Source organism: Hemiscyllium ocellatum, chromosome 8, assembly GCF_020745735.1.
Source record: "Hemiscyllium ocellatum isolate sHemOce1 chromosome 8, sHemOce1.pat.X.cur, whole genome shotgun sequence".
Lineage (NCBI taxonomy): Eukaryota > Metazoa > Chordata > Chondrichthyes > Orectolobiformes > Hemiscylliidae > Hemiscyllium > Hemiscyllium ocellatum.
In genome coordinates, this window is record NC_083408.1 from 22,440,171 (window position 1) to 22,455,963 (window position 15,793).

Genomic DNA, 15,793 nt, shown 5'->3' on the forward strand with positions numbered 1-15,793 from the left:
TCTGATAGGAGGAAGGGCCCCAGGGAACGCGATCCAGACCAGTTTCTACAGAAACCACTGAGCTCTTGGTGTTCGGTCCCAGAGAACAATCAGCAAGACAGCGGCAACCAGGAATGGCGATACGTTACAATCCCAAGGACAGGAACACAAGAGGGTAGAGGTCATGCTGCAGCTACACCAAGCCTTGGTTGGATCATACCTGGGGTCCGTGCAGTGGGTTAGGAAATGCTGGCTTTAGACAGAATGGTCCCTGGACTGTAAGGGAACAATTCCAAACTGAGGTTACACGAACCACCAGAAAGTTAGTTTGACTGAAGTTTACAAGATAGTTGGGGCATGAAGAGAGAAGCTATCCTCCCAGTGAGAGGGACTAGGAAAGGGAGAATCGTCAAACGATTACAGCGCGGTTCGTTCGAAGGGATGACAATTGGAAACGCCTCAAAACCCAAAGGGAAGACATTCAGAGCCCTCTTCGGCAAGTGGTAATTGATGCTAGATCAATTATTAATTTTAAATCTGAGATTGATCGATTTCAGCTAACTACAGGTATTAAGAGATCTGCAGCAAAGTTGGATGCATGGACTTAAAGACTGATGGGCAGAATGGCCTCCTCCTTTGTCTCATGGGGTCTAAGTAGAGTTTTGTAAACTGCAACTTCGACCTATTTATGATTAGATTGGATTCAATTCCCAACAGTGTGGAAACAGGCCCTTCGGCCCAACCAGTCCACGCTGACCCTCTGAAGAGAAACCCACCCAGACCCATTCACCTCTGACTAATGCACCTAACACTACGGGCAATTTAGCATGGCCAATTCACCCTGACCCGCACATCTTTGGGCTGTGGGAGGGAAACCGGAGCACCCAGAGGAAACCCACGCAGACACTGGGAGAATGTGCGAACTCCACACAGACAGTCACCCAAGGCTAGAATCGAACCTGGGACCATGAGGCAACAGTGCTAACCACTAAGCCACCGTGCCGCCCCAACTTTTGCCTACTTTAGTTAACTTACCAATGTCCTTCGCAACTTTCACTCCCAACTGCGTACACTACTTACTGGGTCAACTAACTTGGTGTCACCAGCAAACTAACACGGAGGTTTCTCCAGTGGGATGCTCTTTGGAGAGTCCGTATGGACTATATGGCATGGTTGGCCTTTTTCCACACTGTAAGGGTTCTATGATTTCTCTTTAATATAAGTGTAAGGCCATTGTGCAGGTCTCTGGGGACTAGTCATAAACTGTCAGTTTGCGAATGTACCATCTTCTCTGCACTGTCCGCCCCAGTAAGGTTACCTCCAATGCATGTCCTCTCCTGGTTCAGATGTGACAGTGTGGACACAGACCCGGAAGATTTCAAAGGGGACCGTATTCAGAACGACTGACTTTACGACAGATAAAGCTGCATTCCTGTTCACCGAATGACACAAGTCAGGGGAAACAGTATCCTGACTTACCTTCCCTCTTCATATTTCTCAAGCACTTCACTTTGGGGATCTTCATTAGGAGTTCACAGTCCTCGGCTGAAAGGGAAGGGAAGCCTGGTTAATGTGTGACTGACAGTCTCAGGAACATGCATATGCCCGTCGAGGTTTGTTTTTATTCAACACTGGGGGTTATTCACTGCCACCGTAGGTACAGGCAGATAGCTTGGGAGTCCTTTGAGCACAGGGCAAGGCCGTTTGTCCTGGAGTGTTAATGCCAGCTCTCTATCCCCAGCACTGTCCCTACAAGTTTCCTCAACTGACCCGTCCAAGCCCTTTTCAAAATCAATCTACTCAATCCCCTCCCTCACTTTGCCCAGGTCCTTCCCAGTCACTGGGTAAAATTGCTCTTTTTCACAGCTTCCCTTCCCACCTCATTCACACCCCCTCTTCCCCAGCAACATCTTTCATTCAAAATCTGAAATGTGTGCCTCCTCGTTCTTGTCCTGTCACAGAGACCGACAACGGTGCACTGAGAACAACCCAGCTTTCAATGCTGGCAAAACCTAGGACCTCATTATTGACTTCCAGCAGGATGTTACTCATGCACAGAGGTGGAACGAGTGGAGAGTGTCAAGCTCCTGGGAGTGGCTATCCACAACAAGCTTTCTCGGATTCTTCATGTGGACACACTGGTTACAAAGGCCCAACAACGTTTCTTCTTCCTCAAGCAGCTGAGAAAAGTTGGCATGATGGTGAATACCCTTGCCAACTTTTATAGGCGTGCCATCAAGATCATTCTGTCTGGGTGTATCACTACCTGGTATGGCAACTGTACTATTCAAGATCGGAGACGGTTACAGAGAGTGGGTGAACTCGGCCCGAACAATCACAAAGGCCAACCTCACATCTATAGAATCCGTCTACCAGGCCCACTGTCAAGGAAAGGCCGCCAGCATTCTCAAAGATCCATCCCATCCTGACAATGTTTTTCTACGACCTCTACCATCAGGGAGAAGGTACAGAAGCCTGAACACACTCATCAGCCAGTTTCAAAACAGTTTCTACCCTAACAGTGTTAGAATACTGAATGGACTCACAAACTCTAAACATTCGCCTGTACCTGTGTTTTTGTTTTTGTGGCTGTTTACCTATTATTTACTATCTACGCTATTTAACTCTGTGATCTGCCTGTATTGCTTGCAAGACAAAGCTTTTCACTGTGCCTCGGTACACCTGACAATAAATTCAATTCAATAATTTCCAGAGTTATCGAGCACAGATACAGACCTTTCAATCCAATTCATCCATGCCGACCAGATATCCTAACCTAATCAAGTCCCATTGGCCAGCAGTTGGCCCACATCCCTCTAAATCCTTCCAATTCATATACCCATCCAGATACCTTTTAAATTCTGCAAATGTACCAGACTCCAACACTTTCTCTGGCAACTCATTGCATACACACACCACCCTCTGCATGAAAACATTGCCCCTCAGGTCCATTTTAGATCTTTTCCCTCTCACCTTAAATCTTAACCTTGTAGTTTTGGACTCCCCTAAACTGGGGAAACGACCTTGGTTATTCACTGTATTTCTGTCCCAAGGAGAAAGTGAGGACTGCAGATGCTGGAGATCAGAGTCGAGAGTGTGTTCCTGATGAAGGACTTATGCCTGAAATGTCGATTCACCTGCTCATCGGATGCTGCCTGATCTGCTGTGCTTTTCCAGCACCACACTCTCGGCTTATTTCTGTCCCTCATGATTTTGTAAACCTTTATAAGGTCACCCCTCGCCCACCGATGCTCCAGGGAAAAATGTCCCAGACTGTCCAGCCTCTCCTCATAACTCAAATCCTCTGATCTTGCAAAACTTGCATTTCTATAGCACCCTTTGATGTGGACCAAGGTGTTTCTCGAACAGAGGTTCATAGCAAGCCACATGAGGTTATATTTGAGCAACTCGATGGTTCAGGAAGTGTTGCAAGGATTTCCATAAATGGGGAAAGTGAGGCCGAAGTTTAGGGAGGGGTTTAATTGCACCTAAAGGCAAGGATACCAATGGCAGAGTGATGAAAATAGGCTTGATGAAGTAGCCAGATTGAGTCAAGTACAAGGAACCAAGGGGACTGTAGGGCTTGAAGAGGAGGGAGGACTGTAAGGGAGGACTGAAGCCACTGAGAGACTTTGAAATTAAGGATTAGTATTTATCATGACAGTGGTAAAACATGGACGATCTACTTTTGATTTCCAAAGTTTGATTTTAATACCCAGGTCTTTCACAAACCACACGGTTTTAGAAAGGGATGGCACTGACTTGAAACTGAGCACATTGAAGATCTGAGCACAGGTTGATCCGAGCTCCAGGAAGCCAGTGTGGAATAATCAAAATCATCTCAGCTGAAATTCACTTCTTCCCAAAAGGGACCGAAACAAATTTGTTCAGAAGAAACTCACAGCAGCTGCTGTTGTTACTTTCCACCTGTATGACGTGTTTCACATTATGGAGATAAAAGACAGCTTGGGGAAACAATGACCCTAGACACAGGAATACACAAATGAGCTGTGCTTCAAGTCACTATTTTGGCACAGCATTGGAGATGGATTTGTAACAATGGAACTCTGTTTCTCTACTCCTGCTCAGGAAAGGTAAGACAACTGCTGACAGCACAAGTTGGGCAAACATTTCAACTTTAAGATATCTGCAATACTCATGGCTGCTGCTGACCCAGGGCACCACAAACCAACCACGGTCTCAGCTTAACATCTTACACCACCAGAACACCTTAAGGACTTTAAATTGCATTGTATGATATCTTTCGTTTGGTATCAGACACAAGCCCTTTTTCAACTTTGTACTTATGTGCGCCAGGTATGGTGTATTATTTTCCTCAGTGTTAGTAAGTAATAAAATTGCTCTTTGTTTCATTCAAGTAAACTTTGCAATTAGCTCATTAATTGTTTCTGGTGTACTAGCGAACTCCATTTTTCACTGGAGTGAGACATAGGTGCATTTTACAACATTTTGTGCAGCCAATGAAGGAGATGAAAGAGAGGGGAACAGATTCATTGATGGTATGTGGGTAGGACATAGGTGCAGGTTTGGACATGGGCTTGGGAAATGTCACATTTAGAGAGGCTAGGAGGTGGTTTCAAACTTGGAAAGTGCTGGAGAAACCTAGCAGCGTCTGTGGAGAGAGAACATTTCAAGTCCAGACTTCTTCAGAACAAGAAGATGTAAGAAACTTTTTTCTGCTTTTGACTGAGGTAGAATAGGAGGAAGAGGGACTGGTGGTGTAGATGACAAAGCAGCAGTGCAGAAGGCAAAAAAGGGTTGTTAATGGTGGTGAAAGAGAGAGAGAAAGAGAGAGATGTAAAGCGAATGCAAACTAACGTTGTGAAAGGGAGCGACTGGGTTCTCTCTACTAAAGTGTAGAGTAAGTGGGTGGCCAGTGGCTCAGTGGTTAGCACTGCTGTCTCGCAACACCAGGGTCTCGGGTTTGATTCCAGTCTCGGGTGACTTCCTGTGTGGAGTTTGCACATTCTCCCTGTGTCTGTGCAGGTTTGCTCCAGTTTCCTCCCACAATCCAAAGATGTGCAGGTCAGGTGAATTTGCCGTGCTAAATTGCCCAAAATGATGGGTCTGAGTGGGTTACTCTTCGGAGGGTCAATGTGGACTTGTTGGGCTGAAGGTCCTGTTCCCCTACTGTAGGGAATTTAATCTAAACCGGGGGGGCATGGTGTCATGCAGAAGAGAATGTAAGAAAGCTGAAGAAGAGACGGTCAATTTCTGAAGTTATTACATTCCATATTGAGACCGCGAGTCTGTAAAGAGCCTAACCAGAAAATAAGACATTTTCCCTCACGCTTGCTTATGCTTCATTGGAATGTGACCGAACAGACATGTTCACATGAGAGCAAGGTGGTTTATTGAAATGGAAAGCCACTGGGAGGTCAGGGTCATTCCTAAGGGTGGAATGGAAGTGGTCTGCAGCCTGCCTTTGGTCCCCTACAGGAAACCACAATGCTAGCAGCCAATCCAATGCTTGGAGTCTTTTCAAATGAGTCAAATCTCGAGGTCACATGGGGACTGCTGATGGCTTCAGCAGGAGATCCCAGCCTTGGGCAACAGTCTATGTGGAGTTTACACATTCTCCCCGTGTCTGCGTGGGTTTCCTCTGGGTTTTCTCCCACAATCCAAGGTTGTGCAGGCCAGGGTGAATTAGCTGTGCTAAATTGCCCATAGTGTTCAGGGATGTGTAGGTTAGGGACATTAGTCAGGGGTAAATGTAAAGTAGTAAGGTAGGGGAATGGATCTGGCTGGGTTACTCTTCAGAGGGGCGGTGATGGGCTTGTGGGGCCGAATGGCCAGTTTCCACACTACAGGGATGATATGATTCTATGAGATGAGCAGCTGAGCATGATGTGGCAACGTTATAGAGCTGAAAACAATGATGCAAATGTTGAGTTCAGACCCTGTCATGGAGTCAATATGGTAGAGTTGGGAAACAGACAAAATGGTTTGATTGTAGATGGGCAGTAGTTTGTATACAACAGATATACCATCCTCTACAATATAATCCTAAGGATGGTCAATCGTGGTTAACAAAAATAGTTAAATATTTGCATTTCATCACAGCAAGTCAGGATTTGGTGAGGCCGGTGTTGGACTGGGGTGTACAAAATTAAAAACCACACAACACTAGGTTATAATCCAATAAGTTTAATTGGAAGCACACTAGCTTTTGGAGTGACACTCCTTCATCAGGTGAAGGATCCTTCATCAGGTGAAGTAGCATCGCTCCGAAAGCTAGTGTGCTTCCAATTAAACCTGTTGGATTATAACCTGGTGTTGTGTGGTTTTTAAATCAGAGCAAGTGTTTTATAAGGATTCCAAAAATAGTGGTAAGCCACAGAAATGGGAGCAACAGAACCTCAAAGGAAGTCCAGTAGACCGAATAAGGAAAGAGAAAAGAGAATATGGTTGCTATCTACTGAGTAACATAAATGTGGCTGTTACAGCTTCACTAGGTATTAGTATGGTGTGTACTATTGTAGACAAAGGATGTTATTAAATTGGAAACAGAGCAAAAAATGATTTGCAAAGATATTACCAGGACTGGTGAAGTTTGAGTTATAAGGGGAAGGCTGGATAGGTTGGGACTTTTTCCCTTGGAGTGTAGGAGGCTGAGAGATGACAGGCATGGATAAGGTGAATGGCCAATGTCTTTTCCCTAGGGTGGGGGAGTTCTAAACTGGGGGGCATAGGTTTAACGGTGAGAGATTTAAAAGGAACCTGAAGGGCAACTTTTTCATGCAGAGGATGGTTCATATGTGGAATGAACTGCCAGAGGAAGTGGTAGAGGCTGGTACAGTTACAACATTTAAAAGGCGTTTGGGTTGGAATGAATTGGAAGAGTTTAGAGGGATATTAGATTATTTACACTGACCTGCTGAAGCATAACCCACCCAGACCCATTCCCCTGCATTTACCCCTTCACATAACACTATGGGCAATTTAGCATGGTCAATTTACCTAACCTGCACATTTTTGGACTGTGGGAGGAAACCGGAGCACCCGGAGGAAACCCACACAGACACGGGGAGGATGTGCAAATTCCACACAGTCAGTCGCCTGAGGCAGGAATTGAACCTGGGTCTCTGGCGCTATGAGGCAGCAGTGCTATCCACTGTGCCACTGTGCAGCCCACATTTAGCCAATATGGGCTGAATGCAGGCAAATGGGATTAGTTTAGTTCGGGAAACTTGGTCAGCGTGGACGAGTTAGACCAGAGAGTCTGTTTCCACGTTGGTATGACTCTATGAAAAGGAAAGAAATATACAGCTCGGACAAACATTGGCCCATTACAGTGGAGATGTGAACATTTATAACAGAGGACATGGAAATGGCAGAGAAACTAAATAGTTTCTTTGTGTCTTCACACAAAATCTCCGCGAAATACCGGGCAAACAAGAGACTTATAAAACCGAGGAAGTGCAGGAAATAGGTTTACTAAGAGGTTGTACTTGAAACATTAACTGAGTGGAAGGTTGATAAATCCCTGGGCCACATGATTTCACTTCAGTAAACTGAAGGAGGTGGCCAGATAGATAGTGGATAGTAATCTTTCAAAATTTTAAAGTTTGTGGGTAACTTCCTGACAACTGGAAAATAGCAAATGTAATCTCATCACTTAAGAAGAGAGGTGGAGGGAGAATGGGAAACTTCAAACAAATTAGCTTGGCATCAGTCATAGGAACATATTAGAATTTATTATACATGATTTACGGATTTGTGTTTGGGAAATCATACGACCTACTTCTTTCTTGTCAAACAGAAGAGGTGGTGTATCTGACTTTTCAGAAGGCTTCCGCAAAGGTCTCACAAGTGAAGTGAGTAAATAAAATGCAAACTCGCCAAATTGGAGGAATTATACACATGTGGATTAAGAATTGATGAGCAAACAGAAATAAACTGATTGATCTCAGGATAATAGGCTGTTATTAGTGAGATACCATCAGGGTCAGTGCTGGAGGGGAGGGGCACATTTATACTCAACATCAATGATTTTCATGTGAGGATCGGGCTGTACTATTTCCACATTTGCTGATGAAACCAGACTGAGTGGGAAACCAATTGAAAGACGTTCCTAGAGGACTTGAACAGGGGAAGTGAATAGTTGGGTAGGACATGGCAGGTGGAATATAATGTGAAGTTATTCACTTTGGATGAAAGGCAGACAGTGGTGAGAGTTCAGGAAGTATGGAGGTCCAGAGGGTGTCCTTGTATGTGAGTCACTGGAAGTTACCATGTAGGTACAGCAAGCACATAGGAAGGCAAATTGGTCTTCATTGCAAGGGATTTGAGAACAGGAATAACAAGTGTTTTATTGCAGTTGTGCTGAGCCCTGGTGAGACCTCAATTGCAGATTTTGCACAGTCTCTTTACCAAAGGAAGGATATGCTTGCCATAGAAAGATTGTGCACGGGTTCATCAGTTTAATCCCTGGGATTGTCTATGAGGAGCAGAATCTTACAAAATTCCTATAGGGCGTGATTGGGTGGATATACCTTCAATGGTGAGTCTTAAAACTTTATTTCATTATAAGGGACAGGCCATTTAAGACTAAGATCAGGAAGAATTGCTTAAGTCAAAATTTGGAATTCTCTATCCTGAAGGGTTACGCAGACTCAATCATTGAACAGCTTCAAGATAGAAATTGATGATAGAGTTAGGATCATCATAGAGCCCCACTGTGCTGCATTTCCCCTAATACAGCTAACCGACACATCCCTGAATACTACAGGCGTGGCCAATTCACCCTGACCTGCACATCTTTGGACTGTGGGAGGAAACCAGAGCACCTGGAGGAAACCCACACAGACACGGGGAGAATTCCAGACAGACTCATCTGAGGCGGGAATTGAACTCAGTCCTTGGCACAACGAGACAGCAATGCTAACCAATGAGCTACCATTGCCGATTCTGGCAACTAATGACACACAGGGATATGGAGATAATGTGGGAAATGTGCATTGAGGTAGATTATCTAGAATAACTGAACAGGCTCGTCAGGCTGAATGGCCATCTCCTATTCCTAATCTCTCTTTCTAAATGTCCAGCTTTTACAACTTTTTCCATCTTTTAATGGGGGAGGACTTTGGGACCAGTAACCAGAGTTCTGTTAATTTTAAAATAGTTAAAACAAAACTCCACAGGTTCACGTTCTAAACTGGGGCAAGGTGAATTTCGATGGAATTAGACAGGAGCTTGCAGGAGTTGATTGGAGTAGTCTGTTTGCAGGCAAAGAGACCTCTGGCAAGTGGGAGGCCTATAACAGTGAGATAGCTGGATTCAAGGTCTATATGTTCCTGTGAGGGTGAAGGGCAAGGTTAACAGGAACCCTGGATGACAAGAGATATTGAAGCTTTGACCAGAAAAAAGGAGGCTTGGCTCAGGTACAGGCAGCTGGGATCAAGGGAATTCCTGTAGGTATGAAGGGCATGCAGGAGTTTACTGAAGAAGGAAATCAGGAAGGCGAAAAGGGGGCACGGATAGCCTTGTCTAAGACCATTAGGGTGAATCCAAAGAGGTTCGGGCCCCTGAAGGACCAAAGTAGGCATGAATGTCAGAATTGCATGAGATGGGCGAGGTTCTCAATGAAGGTTTCTCCTCTGTGTTTACCATAGAGAAAGACATGAAGACTTGGGAACTTGGGAAGTTAGTGGTGATATCTTGGGGACAGTCCATTTGACAGTAGAGGCGGTGTTGGATGTTTTAGAATGTATGAAGGTGGATAAATCTCCTGGTCCAGTCCAAGACTACTGCAAGAGGCTAGAGATGGAATTGCGGGGGTCCTGGCTGATATTTCTGCATCATCGATAGCCACGGGTGAGGTCCCGGAAGACTAGAGAGTAGTGAATGTTGTGTAATTATTCAAGAAAGGCTGCAAAAAAAATCCTGGGAACTATAGACCAGTAAGCTTAACATCTCTGTGTCGGTAAGTTACTTGAGATGATTCTGAGGGGTAAGATATGCATGCATTTGGAAAGGCATTAATAGTCAGCATGGCTTTGTGCGTGGGAGATGATGCCTCACAAATGTTTAGAGTTCTTTGATGAAGTGACCAGGAAGGTTGACAAGAACCGGGCGGTAGATGTAGTTTATATGGATTTCAGTAAGGCCTTTGATAAGGTTCCACACAATAGTCTGTTCTGGGAGGTTAGATTGCATGGAATCCAGGGGAGCTAGCAAATTGGATACACAATTGGCTTGATGGTAGGAAGCAGAGGCCTGTGATTAGTGGAGTGTCTTGGAGTTGGTGTTGGGCCCATTACTGTTTGTTAGCTATCGCAATGATTTGGATGAGAATGTACAAGGCATGATGAGTAAGTTTGCTGATAACACTAAAATAGGCGTGAACAGTGAGAAATGTTATCAGAAATTGCAGCTGGGAAACTGGGTCGAGACAGGGCAAATGGAATTAATATAGATAAATGTGAGCTCTTGCATTTTGGAAAGTCAAATCAATGTAGGAGTTTCCTGGTGAATGACAAGGAGTGTAGAGGAACAGAGGGACCCTGGAGTTCAGGTGCATGGTTCTCTGAAAGTGGAGTCCCAGGTAGACAGGGCAGTGAAGAAGGCTTTTGGCACACTGGCCTTCATCAGTCAGGGCACTGAGTATGGAAGTTGGGAAGTTATGTTGCAGTTGTACAGGACATTGGTGAGGCCGCACTTGGAGTATTGTGTTCAGTTTTGGTCACTTTGTTATAAGAAGGATGTTTTTAAACTGGAAAGAGTGCAGAAGAAAGTTGCAAGGATGTTGCCAGGACTTCATTAGACCATAAGATATAGGAGCAGAGATTAGGCCATTCAGCCCATTGAGTCTGCTCCGCCATTCAGTCATGGCTGATACATTTCTCAACCCCATTCTCCTGCTTGCTGCTTGTAATTCTTGATCTCCTTGATACTCAAGAACCAATCTATCTCAGTCAAGGGTCTGAGTTATAGGGAGAGGTTGGACAAGCGAGGACTGTTTTCTTTAGAGACCAGAAGACTGAGGAGGGGAATCTTATAGAAGTGTATAAAATCATTAGTGATATGGATAGGGTGAATGCACTCAGTCTTTACCCCAGGGTTGGGGAATCAAGGTCGAGAGGGCGTCAGTTTAAGGTCAGAGGGGAAAGAATAAAAGGGAACCTGAGGGGCAGCTTTTTACACAGAGGGTGGTACGCATATAGTAGGAGCTGCCAGTGGAAGTGGTTGAGGTGGGTACATTAACAACATTTAACAGGCATTGGGAAAAATACATGGATAGGAAAGGATTAGAAGGATATGGGCCAAGTGCAGGAAAATGGAGTTCACGTGGACGGACATTTTGGTTGGCATGGACCAGTTTGGACCCAAGGGCCTGTCTCCATGCTGTAGGAATCTCTGACTCCAAGTAAGACTCAACATCATTACTGTGGGTCTGGAGTCACCTGGAGCCAGACCAGGTATAGATGGCAGATTTCTTTCCTTAAAGGACATTAGTGAACCAGATGGGTTTTTAACAATAATGGCTGATAGCTTTATGGTACCATTATTGAGACCAGTTTCCAATTGTCAGACTTATTTGTTGCATTTAAATTTCCCCGGATTTGATCTCCCACCCTGAGTACATTTACCTCTAGGTTACGAGTAACATGATCACTACGTTACCACCAGTCCCCCAATCCTCCGGCCTGTAACATGCACCAGCAACAACTCTGAATGGATGCACTGCAGTCCCTTCTTGCCTCTTCCTTTTCTTAAGCAGCTCAGTTCTGAAGAGGAAACAGTTACTCACGGTCATTGCTGAAGTCATCAACGAGAATGATTTCCTGGATGAGTTTCGGGGGGCTGCGGTTCAGAATGCTGCAAGAAGACAAGGCGATGAGAGATTGCAGCTTATTACAAGACCAGTGACACAGACACAAAGCCCCAGGACAGTTTCTCCACCTCCCTCACCTCCAAACACTAATCGGTTTTTTGATTCTTTAAATGTAATTCTGTCATTAGGGGCATCACAGCAGAGGACTTAGAAAATCCTAATATGATTAGGCAGAGTCAATGTGGATTATCAAAAGAAATTCTGAGGAAGAATTAGACTGGACTTGAAATGTTTCTCTCTCCACAACTGCTGCCAGACCTGCTGAGGGGCACGGTGACTCAGTGGTTAGCACTGCTGCCTCACAGCACCAGGGACCCAGATTTGATTCCACCTTCAGGCAACTGCCTGTGTGGGGTTTGCACATTCTCCCCGTGTCTGCGTGGGTTTCCTCCCGGTGCTCTAGTTTCCTCCCACAATCCAAAGATGTGCAGGTCAGGTGGATTGGCCACGCTAGTTTGCCCAGAGTGCCCAGGGATGTGTAGGCGAGGTGCGTTAGCCATGAGAAATACAGGGGTAGGGTAGGGGATTGGGTCTGGGTGGGATGCTCTTCAGAGGATCAGTGTGGACTCAATGGGGTTGAATGGCCTGTTTCCCACACTGTAGGGATTCAATGAGTTTCTGTCGCATTTTCTGATTTTATTTCAGATCTCCAGCATCTGTCATACTTTGCTGTTAGTTATGGCAAAAAATGCTGATTTGACAAATCTGTCAAGGGATTTCGTTTTGGAGGTTGCAACATTCAGGATTAACAGGAGGAAATCAATTTTAATGGGATTTCCGAACACGTTTGAAGAAGTACATGGGTGATCCGAATAGAGGGTAATATACTCACAAAGACTCCACGTTTGGACAGGGCAGTCGGAATAAATGGGTCACTTTTCTGCCGACAGATACCAACCAGTGTGTTACTGAAAGACTTCAGCTCCTTACAATCCCTATCAACGACTTAAATGAGGAGGTCAAGTGAAATGCATCAGTTGTAAAGTGAGGTGGGAAAGTGGAACAGAACACAAAGAAATGGCAAGAACATTGAGACAAGGTGAAGGAATTCCCTCCTTCAGGGCAATGTGGGTCTACATACGGCACTCGGCCTGGAGCTGTTTAAGAAGGCCAGTCACGGAACATTCAAATGAGCTGGGTATCGGAGAATCCCCCAGGAGATTCAAGCTGGTGTAGGTTAGTTATAAAACACATCCCCCCGGACCTCCTGACGAGTCTGGTGCACCAAACAACGGAACACCATGGTCCTTTTTGAATTATATCGATGCAGACTTGTTGGCTGTACTGTTCAGGGCCTTTGTGTAGCCGTGAGGGTTGTGTCTGGTGGTCCACGGGCCCCTGGGGGAGGAATCCTAAACAAGTACGGGTTCACTTACTAATGTTCCCAGTGGTGGGGAGCTTTGGTGAGATAGCGCTGAGTGTGCTAATTCATTTAGATTACATTAGATTAGATTACTTAGAGTGTTGAAACAGGCCCTTCAGCCCAACAAGTCCACACTGACCCGCCGAAGCACAACCCACCCATACCCCTACATTTACCTTTTCACCTAACACTACGGACAATTTAGCATGGCCAACTCACCTGACCCGCACATCTTTGGACTGTGGGAGGAAACCGGAGCACCCGGAGGAAACCCACGCAGACAAGGGGAGAACGTGCAAACTCCACACAGTCAGTCGCCTGAGTTGGGTTCAATTGATTATAATTTAAGTTACCTTGCTATAACTTGGTTAAATTTTATTTTGTTTGTTTATTTATTTTTCTTCTTCTTTTTCCTTGGTTATTTATTGGATTGCAGTTTTTGCAGATTTTTTTGCTTTTTTTCATATTTTGGTATCTTGTGGAGTAGGATAGTAGTTTGTTTCCTATTATTGTTATTATATTATAAAGTAGTTACACTATTTTGTACTGGTTTTTTATTTAAAAAAAAGGTAGGTCACCATCAGCTTCTCAAGGGCTGTCTCGGGACATGCAATGAATACGTGCAAAGTCCACATCTCACACAAGTATGAAAGAAAGCCTATGACTAATACTGTTTCTGCAATCAACACGAGGCCAGTCAACTATGCCCAAATCCCATGAAAGAATGTTTTAAAAATGAGTGGGTGAGAAAGTAAGTGGAGTAAAACACAGAAAACATGAAACTATCCACTTCGGACAGAACATAGAGAGGAAAAGGGTTACTTTTCAACAACAAGAGACTGGGAAAAGCTGGCATTAAGCGGAGGGTGGGTCGTTATTTTACACAAACCAGAGGAATTCAAGTACATCAAGTGATTTGGAAAGTGAGTGGTGCGTAAGTCTGGATTGGACGACAGGAGTGCAGCATTCTTCCTGCAGGTGTGTAAGAGACATTGTTCAGATCAAAACTGGCGAAACCTCCCCCAGCCTCTTGGCATTCTCCAGGGGGGTGAGGGATGGGGAAACAGGGGCGTGAGGGGGTAGGTGGGTGAGAGGGTACCAGATGTCAGGCAGGTGGGAAATGCCGATTAAGCGAGGGGTCATATCGAGGAGGGATTGGGGGTGGAGTGATTGGGGGTGGAGTGGGGGTGAAGTCAGGTGTGTGGAGAAAAGGGGGGGGAACAGAGGGTGTGAGTATTGGGAAGGGGAGTGAGGCTCAAGAATTGGGCAGGAGGGGCCAGTCAGGTATTGGGTGGGTGGGGGTTGGTTAGATTGGTCAGAGGTGTCTGGTAGTGAGGAGTGGGGAACCTCAATCTTCCAAGGCCTCTCTCTGGCCCAAACTACGTTGGGGATGATTCTAGTGTGATCCAAAATGGCCGCCGGATGTTTTAACCACCCTGGGGGGGCTTCTCCGCACCATCGGTGTGTCAGGGCAGCACACAGCTCTGACCAAGGTGACCAGCTAGGTGCTGGGAAGAGGCTGCTTCCCGCCTGCCCACCCAGGCCTGGGGATTCAAGAACATGAGGACAATTCCACAGAAGAAACAATCAATCAGTAATTTCAGACTGGGCCGGAGAGGAATCCTTTCCCCCTGAGGATTCCTGACCAGAAAGAGCTCAGAGTCTGTCGGGGAGGGACTGGCTTCGAGCGGGATTGAGAAACACGAGCAGCCAGTTGCATGTGGAAGCTCCGACACAAGCTTCCTTTTTCAGAAGGTGAAGCCACTGCAGGAGTTGAATGAGCTTGTCCAGCTCCTGTGCTCTGTTTCTCAATGGCCCAGCCATGAGCTCGGGGTTAGCGTGATTGCTCACGGTTTGCTGTCTCAGCAGCCTGCAGCGTTGTGTGAAAACCTCCATCAAATCTCTCCTTCCATAACTTCCCTCTTCGGAGAGCAAACCCAACTTCTTGAGTCTCTCAAATGAGTGATCTCATAAAATCCCTACAGAGTGGAAACAGGCCCTTCGGCCCAACAAGTGCACACCGACCCTCCAAAGAGTGACCCCCCCCCCCCACCCCCCAGACCCATTCCCCTACCCTACATTTCCCCCTTACTAACGCACCTAATCTACACATCCCTGAACACTTCGGGACAATTTAGCATGGCCAATCCACCTACCCTGCACATCTTTGGATCGTGTGAGGAAACACACACAGACACGGGGAGAACGTGCAAACTCGACACAGACAGTCACCCGGGGTGGGAATCGAACCCAGGCCCCTGGCCCTGTGAGGCAGCAGTGCTAACCACTGAGCCACCGTGCCTCCCATCAACCCTGTAACCATTCAGTCAAACTGCCCCATAGCGCCTCTGAAAACATTCTGAAAGTGTCTTACCAGAACTATGAGCTCCTCCGATGCTGCCTGACCTGCTGTGCTTTTCCAGCACCACTCTAATCTAGACTCTGATTTCCAGCATCTGCCGTCCTCACTTTTGCCTTACCAGAACTATGCCCAGCGGGGCACCTAACCAGTGTTTCTAAGAGTCAAAGTAGAGGCAATGGGGACAGGGCTTGGTTAGAGAGGTAGGTGTTCATGAAAGAGACAATGGAGGGGG

The 15,793-nt window shown here is 45.9% G+C and overlaps 1 protein-coding gene across 1 annotated transcript in view; it reads right to left on the reverse strand.

Moving 5' to 3' along the window:
• The window catches only part of galnt16 (UDP-N-acetyl-alpha-D-galactosamine:polypeptide N-acetylgalactosaminyltransferase 16), a 91,212-nt gene that overhangs the window by 48,194 nt on the left and 27,225 nt on the right, over positions 1–15,793 (reverse strand). The window contains exons 3-4 of the mRNA XM_060828637.1: positions 11,753–11,820; positions 1,459–1,524 (exon numbers count right to left, since the gene is read on the reverse strand). Coding sequence (XP_060684620.1) covers positions 1,459–1,524; positions 11,753–11,820 — 134 coding nt within the window. The remainder of the gene's footprint in view (positions 1–1,458; positions 1,525–11,752; positions 11,821–15,793) is intronic.